The 17544-nt window shown below is 43.4% G+C and overlaps 1 protein-coding gene across 2 annotated transcripts in view; it reads left to right on the forward strand.

Annotated features, from left to right (window-relative positions):
• The window catches only part of ccbe1 (collagen and calcium binding EGF domains 1), a 396661-nt gene that overhangs the window by 348206 nt on the left and 30911 nt on the right, over positions 1–17544 (forward strand). For both annotated transcript variants that reach the window (XM_041192659.1, XM_041192667.1), the window contains exon 4: positions 16102–16236. In XM_041192659.1, the coding sequence (XP_041048593.1) occupies positions 16102–16236 (135 nt within the window). The remainder of the gene's footprint in view (positions 1–16101; positions 16237–17544) is intronic.

The following is a 17544-nucleotide window of genomic DNA, read 5'->3' on the forward strand; positions in this document are numbered from 1 at the left end:
GAAATTAACAACAAGGACAGTGCATCAGTTAGCGTTCAGTCACTAACACCTTTCATCCCTTTCCCCCCCAGGCTCATAATGCGCTCAACCTTCAAGAACCTAAGGAGACGAACATTAGTGGGGTGGTAAATAGTCAAGAGGAGGCCCAAACGTTACATGTGCATACAGACAGGCTGGCCAGATGGCCTAAGGAATGCCACATGGAATGTTATGTGGATAAGTGTGCGTTAAGCACTTGGGAAAGACAAACAAGGTACGGGAATACATGAGTAATGGTAGGACCGTGGGAAGTCACGACGATTACAGGGACCTTGCTGGGCAGACCTTTTAAGTTAGCAGAACAGGAACATAAGCCATTTAACAAGGTCAAAGCCAGACTTGCCTTTATTAGCTGAGGAATAGAATGTTGGAAAAGGGAGGTCATGTTGCAAGTGCAGAAAACACTGTCGAGGCCACATCTACACTTCTGCGTTCAGTTGTGACCTGAGCTTCATGGGAGGGGTGGCATTGGAGTGGGGAGAGTGCAGAGGTTCCTGACCTGGATGTATGCTGGCCTGGAGAGTTGGAGTGATGAGGAAATATTGCATACACTTGCAACATTTGCCATGGAGCACAGGAGATTGACAGGTCACATTATTGACCTTCATACTGTTATGAGGGGCATAGAACGGGTGGACAGAAGGCAACATTTCCCCTTGGCACAGGGATGACTAACATGGTGCTATTTATTTAAGTTGAGTGCCATGAGGTTGACAGGTGAGGTGCTGAGGACCTTTTGAACAGAGTAATGTGGGACGCACTGGCTGAAAGGGTGGTGGAGGTACAAACCCTCCTAAGATGTAATAAGTCTTTGGACGTGCAGCAGTGATGCCATGGCATGTTAGGCCATGGGGATAGTAGTCACAAATGGGATAAGGCGACTTTGGAAGGTGCTAGAGACGCGCATCCTCAAGGGGCCGAGGGACCTTTGTGTATGGCCCACACGTCTGACTGTATCGGTCTGTGAATTAGCGGTGTTGCTGCATTAACAATTGCAGCAGCCATCAGTGCTTTGGATGGTGGGGAGACAGAGTGGATAGGACTGTGGTCCTCAAATACCTGGCCACCTGCCTCCTCCCCAGCTCCATTGCCTGCTCCTCATACATGGTGAGGTGCTGCAGCACAGCGTGCCCGCCACCAGTCCTCAAATGCTCCCTGCTATTGTGCTGTCTTTTTTCCTGCAGAACAGAGAAGAGCATGTATTGGGGCTGACCGCTGATGTACTCTGCACGCGCATGCCGCACCCCAACCACAGTGGCCCATCTGAGGCCTCCAGCAGCTCCTGTCCACACTACTGGTGATCAGTCACCAGAAGATAGTATGGGTGCTCCCAACCCCCTCCCCCAATGGCCACCTTGGACACATTCGGCGTCCATCACTTTCTTAGCGCCCATGGCAAGCAGGCGCAACTAGGTGCATGCCGAGGCCAGCAGATGACTCTTGTCCACGACACCTTGAGGCTCCCCTTCCGCCATCTCATCACCATTAATAAGACATGTGTTGGAATTCTGAGTATGTATCTCACTGCCTCCCCTGCAGGTTGCCCCCAGACTACTCAAATACAACAAACACAAATATATGCTGCGGGGAGAACCCATCTTCTCCCAAGCCACTAGGGCTGATGTAAGCATGGTCACTATCTGTTTGCCCACCCAGCGGGCGCCAAATGCCCAATGCAGTAACGACACTAAGATGTGGCGGTGGGGGGTGGGGAGCCTCAAAGACTAAGGCTACCTGCTGGGTAAAATGGCCAAGGCCAACATGGTACTCACCCTTCCAGAGCGCAACAAATCATTGAAGTGTTCATGGCACTGCGTCCTGGTGCACCGCACAGCATCTTGAGAGCTTACTGCCTCCGCCACCTCCTGCCACGCCTGCCTGGTCACGTGGGGGGCCCTCCTCTTCCCATCCTCGGGAAACAACACCTCCCGACGATTTGACACTTCTTCGAGGAGGGCAGCAGGGCAGGCATTGGAGAACCGAGGGGCGCATTGACCTACCCTGCAGCCTGCCCTCTTCCTCCTCCTCTGCCTTGACCTCCCCTGGAGCCCGGTTGCTGGCCATGGTGAAAAGACTAAAGGAGGCTACCTGGCCTTTCTTTATAAAGACTGCCCATTGGAACTGGCAGTCTGTACACGCCCACTGCACATTTGAATTTCCTGCTGCACACGGGAGTCTGAAATGTGCTGGGTGGGCCTTAATTGACCTGCCCACGCAAAATGGCGGCACGGCCCGTTTCGCCAGCGGAGATCGGTAACATATCCAATGCCGATTGCGTCAGGCCCAACAAGCATAAAATTCTGCCCATAGTCTTTGTGTTCCATCTGGTTTTGGTACCATCACAATATGCCAACTCCAGTTACTATAACTAGACTCAATAACATCATTCTGAAGCATGAAATCAATTTCTTTTTGTACTTGCGATAACTTATCCGGATTTAATCTATAAGGTTGCTGCCTCACTGAAGATAATATTTCTATACATATATCATGTAAAGCTAAATGTGTCTTTCCCAACTTATTTCCACAAATAGGTTTGTGTGACTGCAATAGCTTTTCCAAATCACTTTGACACTTGCTCGGAACGTATTCAATATTGCATTTAAATTTTCAAGCATCCCCTCATTATTCAATTTGATTGGAGGAAAATGAATTTCAGAATCCAGCACTTCTACCTTTTTCTCATCATCCCCCATCACTAAAACCTCTTTTTATTCCTCTTCCCTGTCAAAGTACTTTTTAAGCATATTTACATGACATGCCCTCTGTTTCTTTCTTCTATCTGGAGTATTTATTAAATAATTTACTTCGCTTAATTTTTTTTCAATCCTATAAGGCCCACTAAATCTTGCATTTAAGGAATCCCCTATTACTGGTAACAAATCTAGCACTTTCTCTCCAGAAACAAAACTGAGAATTTTAGCCTCCTTACCTGCTTTCACTTTCATTACTTGCTATGAGATCTTTAAATGTTCCCTAGCTAACTCACATGTTCTGTTCAATCTTTCCCTGAAATTTGATATGTAATCCAGCAGAGTAGTTTCAGAATTTTGACCCACCAATTTCTCATGAATCAATTTCAGTGGTCCCCTTACCTCGTGACGATAAACTAGTTCAAAAGGGTTAAAACCAGTCAATGCATTAGGAGCGTCTCTAATAGCAAATAACAAAAATGGAATTCCTGTATCCCACTCCTGCACATAATCAAGGCAGCATGCTCTTATAGTTTTTAAAGTTTGATGCCACCTTTCCAAAGCCCATTGTAACTCCGGATGATAAGCTATTGATTTGAACTGTTTTATCCCCAAACTGTTCATTGCTTCCTTAAGCAGTTGTGACATGAAATTTGACCCCTGATCTGCCATGGCATACAAGGCTAAGGGCCTCGTGCTGGAAAATGGGATTAGAATAGTTAGGTGCTTGTTTGACCAGCATAGACTCGATGGGCCAAAGAGCCTTTTTCTGTGCTGCAGATCTCTATGACTCCAAGACTCTATGATTGTATTTCCTTAGGTAAACCATATCTTGTAAAAAATTTAATTAACTCCTCCACAATCTTCTTAGCTGTAATATTTCTTAAAGGTATCACTTCAGGAAACCCAGTAGACACATGCATTATTGTTAATAAATACTGATTTCCACTTTTAGTCTTAGGGAGGGGTCCTACACAATCAATCATGACCCTGCTAAAAGGTTCTCCAAATGCTGGTATTGGGATTAAAGATGCCAGCTTAATCACTGCTTGAGATTTTCCTGTTACTTGACATATGACAGGTTCTACAGAATTTGACTACACCCCTATGCAATCCTGGCCGAAAAAAATACCTCTGTATCTTTTCCTTTGTTTTCCTAATTCCTAAATGTCTCCCCATTGGAATTTCATGAGCAATCCTCAGCATCTCATTTCTATAACCTAATGGGATAACAATCTGATGCACTTCCCTCCAGCTTTCATTTTCTGAGACGTGATCCGACTGCCAATTTCTCATTAATACCTTCCCTCGAGGATAATAACATACTGGAATACATTTTGCTTCAGTTTCTAAGTAAGTTTTCTGACAAAACTGTTTAAATTTCAAATCATTTTTCTGTAACTCCATTAACCTCTTTGAGTTAAACACTTCAACTGAACTGACCTGCATTCCTCCCTCCTGAACATTGTTGTCAAATATAGTGCCAGCTAATTGGATTTTGATACCTTCTTCTTGCCTTTGAACTGCCTGTTTATCTTGTTTATTTTGTTCTTCCCTATGGGTCTTTGATCTCATTATAACACAATCAGGAAACAATCCAGGATGTTCCTTCTGTAGCACTTGTGTTGAAAACACTTCTACAGGCTGCTCAACCTCCACTGGCATCACCCACATTTGTGATCCAGCTATATCATTACCCAGGATAAATTAAATCCCTGCAATGGGCAATTTTTCCACCACTCCAACTATAACTTCACCCGTCTTCCATGTGCTCTTTAAATTTACCTTCCATAATGGAATAGATTTAGCATCTCCATGAACCCTACTTATTATTACCTTCTCCTCTAACACTCTGAACAGCAAATATCCCACAACATTAAGGATTGACTAGCCCCTGTGTCTCTTAAAATTTTAACATCTTTACCTACTCCACCCTGTACACATGGAAAGACTTGCTCTTCACATACAAATCTTTAAACATTTCTGCAGCCTGCTCCCCAGAATTCTCTTGAGTAAACTGTGAACACATTCCCACTTCTTTACCTTTCACTGATTCTCCCTGTTTCACCTGTACACAAACCATTGGTTTCTCCTGTGCCTAAACCTCAGAACCCATGGTACTTTTACTTCCAGAGCTTTTCTGTACCCCAATAATTCCTACAGATTTTTCCTGCAACCTCCAACACACTGATTTAGTGTGCCCCACTTTATTACAATGAAACACCTCAATTTTTGAATGCCTTCATTTTTGTTCTGAGAAAAATCTCCCTCAGAACTTCCAGCTGCTCCTTCTCTTCCTTGACTACCTGCCATCTTTTCACCCTCCCACTTTTTATCCTTTTCCAATTTGAAAGGGTGATGGAAAAAAAGGTTTAGCTCTATGAACTAACTCATAATCATCAGCTATCTCTGCTGCTTGTCTTGTACAATCAACCCTCTGTTCCTCCACATGAGTTCTCACTACCGAAGGATTGAATCTTTAAATTCTTCCAAAAGAATGACTTCCCTCAGAGCTGCATAGGTTTTCTCTATTTTTAATGCCTGCATCCACTGGTCAAAATTATTTTGTTCTACTCTTCAAACTCAATATGTTTGCCCAGGCTGTTTTCTCATATTCCTAAATTTCTGCCTGTATGCTTCAGGAACCAGATCATATACACTTAAAATAGCTTTTTTCACTGCATCATAATTCACCAATATTTCTTCTAAAAGTGAAGCATATACCTCAAGCCCCCTAGCTAATAGCATAGACTCTAATAATAATATCCAGTTTTCCTGTGGCCATTTCATCTGTTTAGCTAGCTTCTCAAATGAAATAAAGAATGCTTCAATATCTTTTTCCTCAAATTTTGGAAGTGCTTGTACAATTTTAAGCAAACCCCCACTGGTACTACTCTAGAGATAAATCCTTCCTCACCTCCTGACATCTCTTTTCTAACTGCCAATATTTTCACTTGGAATTCGCTTTCTCTCTCACTTTCTCTTTCCTCCTTCTCCATTTTCACAATTTCTAATTCCCTTGTTTGTTTAAATTCAAGCTGTTTCAGTTCCTTTTCTTGTTCAAATTCAAGCTTCTTCATTTGCAACTGAAGTCTCACTACCTCTAACTGTGACTCACTAGCGTCAGGTTTCACTTTCAACTGTAGATACTGTGCTATACTTTTAACTATATCTGATTTCCTAGCCACTGCAGGTAACCCTAATTTTAACTTATCTGTCCACTCTGTTAACTTACTTTTGGTTATTCTCTCCAACCCAGTCAGAGTTATCTCTTATACTCCCAAACAATTGCCAAAGCCATCTTGCAGTGTCACCACTTCTAAAGTACCTCACCAATTCCTAACCAATCAAGGATACAGAAACATAATTAATCCCGTACGAGCCCCTAGTTATTATGACCAATGCACTTGGTAAAGTGGAGTTATTTAAAAATCCCAGAAGAAAAGTTTAAACAACTGTCATAACCTATAATTTTAAGTGTTATGTTTGAGATGTGACTTTAAATTTAGGAATCAGACCACCCGTTCTTGAGGTTTTACATTAAACTAAGTGAAATATTTTATTAATTTACACAGGTTAAAAAATATATACACATAACTACAGATTACTACTATCGTAACTTTTAACAAATTCTCAAATTGATCTCCATTATGGCAACAGCAACCCATGGGGCAGATTTTTCCGGTTGGTGAGAGGGGGTGGGGCCCACTCGCTGACGTGTAAAATGACATGGGGATACATTAAGTGTACATCTCGACATCACCTTGCGTCATCTAGATTTTCAGTTCAGCCTGTTAAGGCCATTAAAAAACTAATTAACCTGATTGATGGACCTGCCCATCCAACCTTAAGGTTGGCGGGCAGGCCGGGAGCACAGGTGGGCCTTGGAAAAAGCATGAAACCTCATTCATGGACGGGATGAAGTTTCATGAGGGTTTTTTAAATTTTAACAAATATTTCAATAAAAGTTATTGACATGTCCCAACTCATTTGACAGTGTCGCATGAGGGGACATGGCAGGGAAATTTTTTTATCACCTGAAATTCAACTTTTACATTGGAGCCAATCTCTCTGAGGCAGCACTTTGCCTCAGGGAAATCTGTGTGCTCTTCCGTGCACATGTATGAAAGAGCGCACTCCCGCCTGAGGGAATTTCCACCCCCCCCCCCCACCCCACCCTCCTCCCGCCTCCATAGGGACCACATAGCACTTCCTGGTGGACGTCACGCCGGATGGGCCTTAATTGGCCTGCCCATGTAAAATGGCGGCGCACCCCCAAGTGGGGGCGTCAATTAGAGGCCCACTTATCCACACCCAGTCCCGCACTCCCCCCCCACCGATGGGGGGAAAATGTCCATAGACTTAACCAAACACCAGGCAAAGCATTTTCACCTTATGAGTTTAACATGAGATTCTTTCACTTGGTTCCTGTGGAGCTAGTTGAAGGCTTGCAGCTGCCTTTTGTTCTCACATTGCCTCTGCTCTGCACGCTCAAAAACTACTGATGTTGTACCTACCAGCCTCGTTAAATGTTAATTCTCATTTATCAGCAACTTCTGAACTAAAACTCACTGACAATAAAACCCCTTTCATAGTGCCAACTTTATTAGTAATATAAATACATTGCTTGGTAGCTGCTAGAAAGGTATCAATTTTCACACCACTTCCTGAACGCTCTATTCAAAAAATGCAAATGCATGCTATCTCTCTTACATATCAAAACTAGTACACATCAAAGCACCCAGACTAGCTGGCTTTAATCCAATTAAGACACACACCTGCAGACTAAATCTCTATTTTAAAAGAAAAATATTTTCCAAAATGTTATATACATTAATAGCTTCATGACACTGATCGACTGGATTGCTGCCATGAGATAGCAAGAGGAGGCCTCCATACCTAACAAAGAAGGCGCAGTCAGAGATGGCATCTCCAGTCAACGGCTGCGGGGTAGTCCAAAGGACCTGAATGCAGTGTAGGAAGAGGGTCAGTAGCCTTCTGCACTCTGCGAGGGTATTGAATCCCCATGAAACCTTGAAGAAATGTGTTTGTACCTGCACTTGTTGGGGCTCCTGGGTGTAAAAACCCAAGTTTAAATTGGTACATCTTCCTGTGCCTTAAAGACTACATGTGAGTAGACAGGATGGCAGGCATGTATGGAAGGGGGAAGTCCCTCAATGTGATGGGCACCTAAACTAGTGATATTTGGGAGGAGGATGAAATGTTCAGACATATAGAGGGGGGACTCACAAAGGCACTAATGTCCTTATAGGAAAAAAGGATTCAAAATGCCCAGGAGCCAGCACAAACTGGTGGTGGTGTCCCTAATCTGGTGGTGCAAACTCTGACAGAGGAGCAGATTCTGAAGATAGTGTGTGAGTGTGCTAAAAGGTCCACTGGTTGGGGAGATGCTAGGGTTTCGGAGGAGGGTAAGAGTCCAGTGGACAAGGAAGAGATTGGGGGAGAGTGTGAGAGATATAGGGCAATGGCTGTAAGACTGACAGGTAAAATACACTAATCCCTTATGCTCGTCCATTCAGAAGTTATCCCTTACCCAGGTCTGGGATCTGAGAAGATACCAGATTGCATGAACTCTGATGCGTTAATGCTGATGGAGACTTAAATATGTTTTCCCTGCCTCAGATAGAACATCCTCCAGACCACAGAATGATCTGGAAGACCCTCGCTTGACATCAGAGGATGATATCCTGCCATGTATCACATTCTCTCTCTCTGTGTCTTGCATCGCCTCAGATACAGGCACTTCATTGGAATTTGAGCATTCTGGAACAGATGGTAGAGTACACTGGGGTAGACACGTCACACTCACTTGAGGAGCTGGCAGAGGCAGAGAGTCCCCAGGGCGCTGTCAATCAAAAAATTGCTAGAGATCAGGATGATATTGAGCACAAGACAGAGGATGAAACTCTGGAGTTGTCTATTAGGCGGCAGATGCTGAACGTCCAATGGAATGCATGTGAAGATCTGGTAGAGATCCCTGAGGGTCTGCATGCCATGGTCTCTGTAATGGAGGACTCCATGTGGAATATGAGCATTGTGTTAACCCACAGCTCTGAATGCACAGCATACTCCATAGAGAGAGTCACGACTCTCATGGATTGACAGCTCCAGGAACTCAATCAAGGATTGCTGGGGTTGTGTTTAGACCTGCGAGCCCACACATTGGCACTAACCTCAGCAGGCACTGCCAATGCAAGAGATGGATGAGGCATCTAGTGACTCTGCTAGCTGCCCGTCCATCTCTGGTGAGCAGGTAGGTTCAAACAAACCTTATGTTGGTGGATGACCTGCAGCTCCACACATCTGGGAGCTCCTCTCAGGGCACTTCTGATGATAGCAGCAGCTCCACCGCCCTCTGCCAGTGACCATCACATCTGAGGAGACCGCGGCGACTGAGGAGCGTGCAGCCATGGCGCTGGACTCTCCCGTCCAGTCGGGGCCCACACAGGGTGCAACGACCTGAGTCATCAAAAGTCATTAAGGCCAAAGGGGCATCAGAGTCAGCAGCCTACCTCCAATCCAGCTGCCGGCAAGGGAGAAGCACGTAGACGTCGCACTCATAAGTGGAAATTTAAGTCACTATAATCACAGAAGGGCTTTCACGGGTGAATCATTTCTCATTGTCACTTGTGTAATGTTGTATGTAGCTGTCACACATCACTATTAAAATATGACATCTTGTCAAATGGCCTTACTATGCTTTATATGATAGCTAGAGAAGAGATCTGCAACTCTGTGAAGACATCGATTGGGCTAGATAGTGTATTTCAGAGGGAGGGACAGGAGAAGATGGTATCAGGAAGATCTCATCAGTCCGAGCATTAAGGTAACAGTCTATTTTCAAAGATTTGCGGTCCTGACTTTGGAGTCCTACTGGAAACTCTTTTGAATCAAGGCCTCCCTGGTCTCCCTGGCTCTCATAAGCATCCTCATGGCTGGATCTTCTTCATAACCCTGAGGCTGAGCAGGGTCCTCCTTAGAGTCAGCTCTAGCTTCACCCTCAGTCTCTGATTTGTCATGCGCATACCGGTGAGGAAGCTAAGAAATTTAACGATACAGTATGTTCCTGTGGAACTGGGACATCCTCATCATTTTCCTGTAAAGGCAAACGACTAAGTGCATCGGCATTTGCGATTTGATTGCCAGGCCTATGAATGAAATTGCATTCGTAAGATGCCAAGATTAAAGTCCTATTAGTATTTCCGTATCTTCTTTCTACATACCTTCTTCTTCCTCGCGCAGACTTTAATCCCGGCCTTCTTTTTGACTTTTCTATTGGCCAGACTTCTCTTAGAAGCAAGCTTAACTTGTCTGAGCTCAGTGGCTGAGCCTCTCAAAATTTCATCATCTGTCTGCTTCTTAGAACATTCTGCGACTTGTGCATTCAAAGCCTCTTTGGCTTCATTTAGCTGGCTCTTCAGCTCTTCCGTCTCTTTTTTCTTTTTGTTTGCTGCCTTCTGGAAAATAGAGCATTGTTGTTGCTCTCTGTCAACTCATTCTTCAGTTTATTCAGAGACGTGCTGAATTCTTTCTGTTTCTCTTCATACTTATCCAGAGGGAACACACTTTGACATGAGGGTACCTTGTAGTGTGTGAAGGTCTTTTAGCAGGTTTTAGTTTTCCCTTTGAAGGTTGCTCACCTTGTCTCAAACTCTGTCATCAAGCATGGTCTCTTCGAGTTCCTTCTGCTGCTCTTCCACGTGTTGACTTAAGACAGTCTGCACTTCTTCAGGTTGTTGAGTCCTTACACACTCCTTTTTCAAAACTGAAGTGCTTCCAGCTTCCTTTTGGAATCCCAGTGGCCACTTAAGGTTGGTTTCCCTTATCCAGTTTCAACCTAGAAGGCTTGGTCCTCTGCCTTTCAATACCAACACTGGTAGCTTTGCCGATTGGCTTCCATAATGGACAGTTGCTCTGCTTATGCCTTTGGCTTGGATGTCTTCACACAGTGGTTTCTTCTAAACTTAATTAATATTCACCATTATTCAAATATCTGAAGGTGTGTTCCCCAATTACTGTGGAAGCTCCCATATCCACTTCCATTCTAACAGGTTTGCCATTTCCTCTCACTGTGACTCATTGGTTCTGTCTTTCTAACTTTCAGATGAAACATTGCGTAAGTGTTTGAATTTGTTATTTCAGGCTCTCCTACATTCTAGATTTCATTGGGCTTCTTTTGTTTACAAGCTTGTTTGAATCTTTCCTGATACTGTCTCATTATATGCCCATTCCTGTGGCAATAATAGCATTCAATTTTTTTAATGTGCCAATCATTAAAAGACTGCTTGTTTCCATCTCTGTTGAAATTATTCTTTGATTTTGCTGCTAAGTGATTTTTTCCTATTCTTTGGCTAATTCCTGCTTCTCAGCAGAGTCTTGTATTTTTGCACCCTTTTCAGCTGGGATTTCCAGTCCGATGTGAAAGACGGCACTGTTTTGAGCACCCTGTATGAATCTCTTACTGCACTTTCCATGACCAGTGCTATCTCGAGCGCTTCCTTGAAATCGAAATTCACTTCGGAAAATAATCTTTTCTGAATATGGTTCCACTATTTAAGAAGGGTTGTAGAGATAAGCCAGGAAACTACAGGCCAGTCAGTCTCACGTCAGTGATAGAGAAACTATTGGAGAAAATTCTGCAGGAGAGAATCTATCTCCATTTGGAGAGGCAAGGTTTGATCAGGGGTAGTCAGCATGGCTTTGTCAGAGGGAGGTCATGCCTAACAAATTTGATTGAATTTTTTGAGGAGATGACCAGGTGTGTAGATGAGGGTAGTGCAGTTGATGTAGTTTATATGGATTTCAGCAAAGCCTTTGACAAGGCTCCATATGGGAGACCTATAAAGAAGGCAAATGCACATGGGATACAGGGTAATTTGATAAGGCGGATTCAAAATTGGCTTAGTTGTAGGAGACAGAGGGTGATGACAGAAGGATGCTTTAGTGACTGGAAGCCCATGTCCAGCGGCGTACCACAGGGATCTGTGCTGGGTCCCCTATTATTTGTCATTGATATAAAACAACATAGATGACTATGTGCGGGGTAGGATTAGTAAGTTTGCAGATGACACAAAGATTGGCCGGGTGGTTAAGAGTGTCTTGGGCTACAGGAAGATATAGACGGGATGGTCAAATGGGCAGATAAGTGGCAGATGGAATTTAACCCTGAAAAGTGTGAGGTAATACACTTTGGAAAGAGTAATTTGACAAGGAAGTATTCAATGAATGGCATGACACTAGGTAGTTCTGAGGAACAAAGGGACCTTGGCGTGTATGTCCATAGATCTCTTAAGGCAGAGGGGCATGTTAGTGGGGTGGTGAAAAAGGCATATGGGACACTTGCCTTTATTAATCGAGGCATAGATTACAAAAGTAGGGAGGTCATGTTGGAGTTGTATGCAACCTTAGGCCACATCTGGAGTACTGTGTGCAGTTCTGGTCGCCACATTATAGGAAGGATGTGATTGCACTGGAGATGGTGCAGAGGAGATTCACCAGGATATTGCCTGGGATGAAACATTTACGTTATGAAGAGAGGTTGGATAGACTTGGGTTGTTTTCGTTGGAGTAGAGAAGACTGAGGGGCGACCTGATCAAGGTGTACAAGATTATGAGGGGCATGGACAGGGTGGATAGGGAGCAGCTGTTCTGCAGAGTTGAAGGGTCAATCACGAAGGGACATAAGTTCAAGGTGGGGGGCAGGAGGTTTAGGGGGGATGTGTGGAAAATGTTTTTTTACCCAGAGGGTGGTGACAGTCTGGAATGCACTGCCTCGGAGGGTGGTGGAGGCGGGTTGCCTCACATCCTTTAAAAAGTACCTGGATGAACACTTGGCACGTCATAACATTCAAGGATATGGGCCAAGTGCTGGTAAATAGGATTAGGTAGGTAGGTCAGGTGTTTCTTACGTGTCGGTGTAGACTCGATGGGCCGAAGGGCCTCTTCTGCACTGTGATTCTGTGAATAGTGTCCTCATTCACACTACACACTAAGCAATCAAACATGTCATTTAGAGATGTACCAAACTCACAATGTTCCGTTAGCGGCTTCAAATTTACCACATAGCATGCAACTGTCTCACCCGGAGCTCTATTTCTCAAATTAATCTTGAAACTCTGCATCATTACTGAGGGTTTTTGTTGATAATGACCCTACACAAGGTCCACTAATTCATCGGAATTTTTCAAATCTGGAGCACTGGGTGCCGTCAAACTTCAAAACAAACCATAGGGCAGCATTTTCGCTCCATTGGGGATTTGTGCGGACCGGTTCCTGATTGGTGCCCCCAGTCAGGCGCAATGCCATTTTGCGTGGGTGAGCCAATTAAGGTCCGCCCAGCGAGACGTCCGCCTGGAAATGCTCCCTGTATGGGTCGGGTGGGGGTGGGGCGGGGGGGGTGGGAGTGGCGGATTCCCTGAGTTGTGAGTGCACTCTTTCGTGCATGCCGGCAGAAGAGAGCACAAATCTCCCCGAGGCAAAGCGCCGCCTCAGGGAGATCAGTGTTACTTTTAAAAACCTAATTAAAGATGGAAGAAATTTTAAGGACATGTCCCCTCATGTGAAACTGTCACATGAGATGAGGCATGCCCATTACTTCCATTGAAAAATGTTATGAAATTTTAAATCTGATATGAAACCTTATCCCGCTTGTGGATGAGGTTTCATGCATTATCTGAAGGTTGCCTGGTCTGCTCACCTGCCCACCAACCATAAGGTTGGACTGGCAGGCATTAAGTTCATTAATTAGTTTTTTAATGGCATAATAGGTCGTTGACAGTTCGGCAGGCAAGCAGCCAAGTTGGCTGCGCAGCCGCCAAACTGATAATCTAAATGACGCGGAGTGATGTCAGGACACATGCCTGATGTCACCCCATATCATTTTATGCGTTGGCGAGCGGGCCCCACCCCCATTTACCGACCAGCAAGTGGTGCCCATAGGTTTTATTCCCACATGTACGTAAGAGGATCACTCACCTCTTTTCCCCCATAATCTCATTTGCTTCAAAAAAAAACTTGACACATTCTATGTAATGAGACGAATCGACCATGGCTGAATCAGAAGGATCAATTGTTCCGAATTGTGGCATTTTGAGAGGGGATATCTTCTTCAATTTTAACTGAGCTTTCTGCCTACAATCACTGGGCGAGGTATAGTGCCGGTTTCTTTTCAACTTGATTTCTTCTGTTCAGCCTTGTTTTATCCTCGTCGCCAGTTTGTTGTGAGTTGTGGCCAAGTTGGCACTGTTGATAAAGTTGAGTCTTGGGTGGAAACACTAAGTTTATTTACAAGCTACTACATGTGTGCTTCCCACTTCAACTCTATTGCTATGCTACTAACTATTGAGGTGGCCCGGCTACTCCCTTATTGGCTACCATAGATCATGTGATCTTCCTTAACAAGCATTATTCTTAAAGATACATTACCCACTAAATATAAACATAATTAACACAGCACTGTACTCCTGACATGTCAAGAGAGCTGGGATCTTAGCTTGTAGACTGTTCCAGCAGGGTATTGGTGCCTTCTCCTGTCCCTTCTCCCTTGCAATGCCTGCTAGACTTCAACCGCTTCAGGTTGTGCCTCTCAGTCTTGAGACAGACTATTATGCCGTGTGCGGACATCTGGCCTCCTCTCCCTTCTTGCCATTTTCTCCTCATTTGACGAGGTCTCTCTAGCAGAGTACACAATGCACATTTCAAACCCTATGTTTACAGAGGTTTGACCTAAATTATCAAGGGGCTTGTCTGCAAAAAGGCTCTCTGCAAAGATTTAAACTGCCTATAATAATGAGAGTGAACAAAATGCTTCACTAAATGTTTATTTTGTCATGGGATGTGAGTATTGCTGGCAAGGTCAGCATTTGTTACCCATCCCTCATCACCCTTGAACTGAACAGCTTACTATGCCATTTCAGAGGGCAGCTAAGAATCAACCGTATTGCTGTGGGTCTGGAATCACATATAGACTAGACTGGTTAAGGATGGTAGATTTCCTTTCTTAAAGGACGTTAATGAACCAGATGATTTTTTACAATAATTAATGATAGTTTCATGGTCATCATTACTGAGATTAGCTTTCAATTCCAGATTTATTCATTGAATTTAAATTCCAACCAGTTGCCATGGCAGGATTTGAACCCTTGCCCCCAGAGCATTGGCCTGGCCTATGGATTATTATTCCAGTGACATTACCACTATGCCATCTTCTCCACAAATGAACGATAATGCACATAGTCACACCTCAATTTGAAACTCCTACCTTTTTACGTCGCTATTCCTTCTGCTGCTTGTACCTGCCCTGGATCCAGAAAGTTCAAAAACTGTGAGTCCCGCCAGCCCGTCTGGCCTGTGCTCCAAGCATAAAAGTGCACGGGCCTCTCAAAATTCTCAACAATTGGACATTTAATGGCCTTAATTGCCAGCGGGCGTGCTTCCGATGTTCATGTATGTCCCCACCGAATGACATATCACAAGGTGACGTGATTACACCCCGACATCATCATGCACCATTTTGCGCTGCAAGGAACTGCCATGCACCCACACGGCAAATGTAAAATTCTGGCCTGGAAGTAACATGCAAAAGAAAAGTTAATCGTGGGGTGTGGGTACAGCAGACATGTTGACAACAGGACCTGAGACATAAATCCAGTCTTCAAGAAGGGTAGGTAAGCCCCAAGAAGAAGGGTTTGGAGGGACCAGTAGTGGGTGAGAAGACTTTCACAGGAGCAAAAGGAGCTCCTCCTGGCCTCATAAAATCTATGCCATTTCATTCTTTTGGAACAACCTGAAGTGGTCCCTTTTTTTAGAATCATTTGTGAGATTGTTCTATACAATATGCCAATATACATGATTTTAATGAAAATGAACCAGGATGTAAAATGGGCATCTGGCCCACTAATGCCCAATTTTGGTTTAGGGGCGTATATGAAAATACACACAGAGAGCCTGAACAATTTCTGCAGAACCTCTGCTGCACAAGTGTTAGTCTATAAGCCTCTGCTACCTACATTGATTTGTGCTTTGAGGCAAATTGTTTTACATTTGTTTATATGGCATTGTGCTAGGTTTCAATTGTTTAGTCTGTTAATTTCAAAAACCGTCTAAACTTGGTTACATTTCTCCTCGTTATTTCCTTCTCCCTGATTCTACTATTTACAAACATGGATTTGTTCCTTTCAGCATCCCCATAAAAATAATTGACATTTATTGTAAATGGCAGCTGTCCCAAATCTGAGCCTGGGATATCCACATATGATCCCTTTCCAGTTTGAATCTTGAAGCTCTGAGTCTTCTATGAGATCTTTTCATTCATTCGGTGATAACTCTCCTCTTTTTGTTTATGTTGCAGACTATGATGTGTGCTCAGGAGCTCCGTGTGAACAACAATGCACTGATAACTTTGGCAGAGTGCTATGTACATGTTACCTGGGATACTACTTTGACCGTGTGAAACACAGAAACAGAGAAAAGCCATATTGTATTGGTCAGTATGAACACTTGAACCATTTAATTCATGCCAACTCTTACCCATCACCCCTCTACAAACATCACAACTTTAAACATCTACCAATGAACCCATTGCTACACCCACACTTATGTACTCTCATAAAAGAGTTCACAAACTATATCAATCGCATTGTGTATGTCTGAATAGCTATTTTGTCAAGTAAAATCAGTTAGCTGGTTGTTACTTAGTTGAAGATACAAGCATGAGGGAGTAAATCTGAAGTTGTCCAATTATACAGCTTTAATTAATAACCTTGTTGTAAAGGAGCCACTGGGAAAGATTGATAGAATTTTATATTATGTTTGCGAGTGCTTTAGTTAAGTACAAAACTAGGGTCTTGAACCTGAACAAAAAGTAAGCTACATAGTTACAAGGACTGAGTTAGTAAAGCTAAATTGAAAACTAGACTAAATGATATGACAGTTCCTCAAAATGAGTTGACAGTATGTACGCAATGACAAATATTTATAGAAATAATTCATAATTCACAATAAATATGCAGTCCCATAAGAAAAAAATGAGAAAAGTCTCCCAACTGTAACTAACAAGAGTAGTTAATGATGATATTATATTAAAGGAAGAGGCTTATGAAGCTGTTAAAAGAATACTAAGCCTGCGGATTGGGGAAATTTAAAATTCAGCAAAGGATGACCAAGAAATTACTAAGGAGAGATAAATGGAACATGAAAGTCATTTATCAAGGGATGTTAAAAACAGATTGTAAAAGCTTTGATATACATGTAGAGATTCACGATAACAAATTTCATGCCCCCAGCCTCGCGCCTCCCACGAAAAATTGCAGACAGGTTGGGGGCGAGAAGGCAGCAGGAAGGCTAGCCAGGGAATTTTATGCATTCTCACCTCCTCATGCAAACCTGCTAGTGGGGAACAGTAAAATTTTGCCCCAAGTTTCTGATGATATAATGTTAGATGTGAAAGCACCACTTGAGTGGGCAAGAACATGGCTGAAAAAATATAATGTGGAGAAGTGTGAAGTTATTCCCTTTAATAGGAAAACTAGAAAAGCGGAATATTGCTGAGAAAAGAGACAGGCTATGGAAGATTTTCATCTTGCATTCATCAGGACAACTTACAAGATAATCCAATGGTAAAGGGAACAACAATTTATACTGCATGAGAAGCAAGTACCAATTGGTTAGCTAGTGGACTCTGACTGGTAAAGGTGTTGCCATGGAGAATGCAGCATAAAACAGTGAACTGTTAACTTGCAAGCTTTTGTTTCAAATTCAAACCAGGCAGCTCAACTCTGATTAGTCAAGGCAT

The sequence above is a fragment of the Carcharodon carcharias genome, chromosome 1 (genome assembly GCF_017639515.1).
Source record: "Carcharodon carcharias isolate sCarCar2 chromosome 1, sCarCar2.pri, whole genome shotgun sequence".
Classification (NCBI taxonomy): domain Eukaryota; kingdom Metazoa; phylum Chordata; class Chondrichthyes; order Lamniformes; family Lamnidae; genus Carcharodon; species Carcharodon carcharias.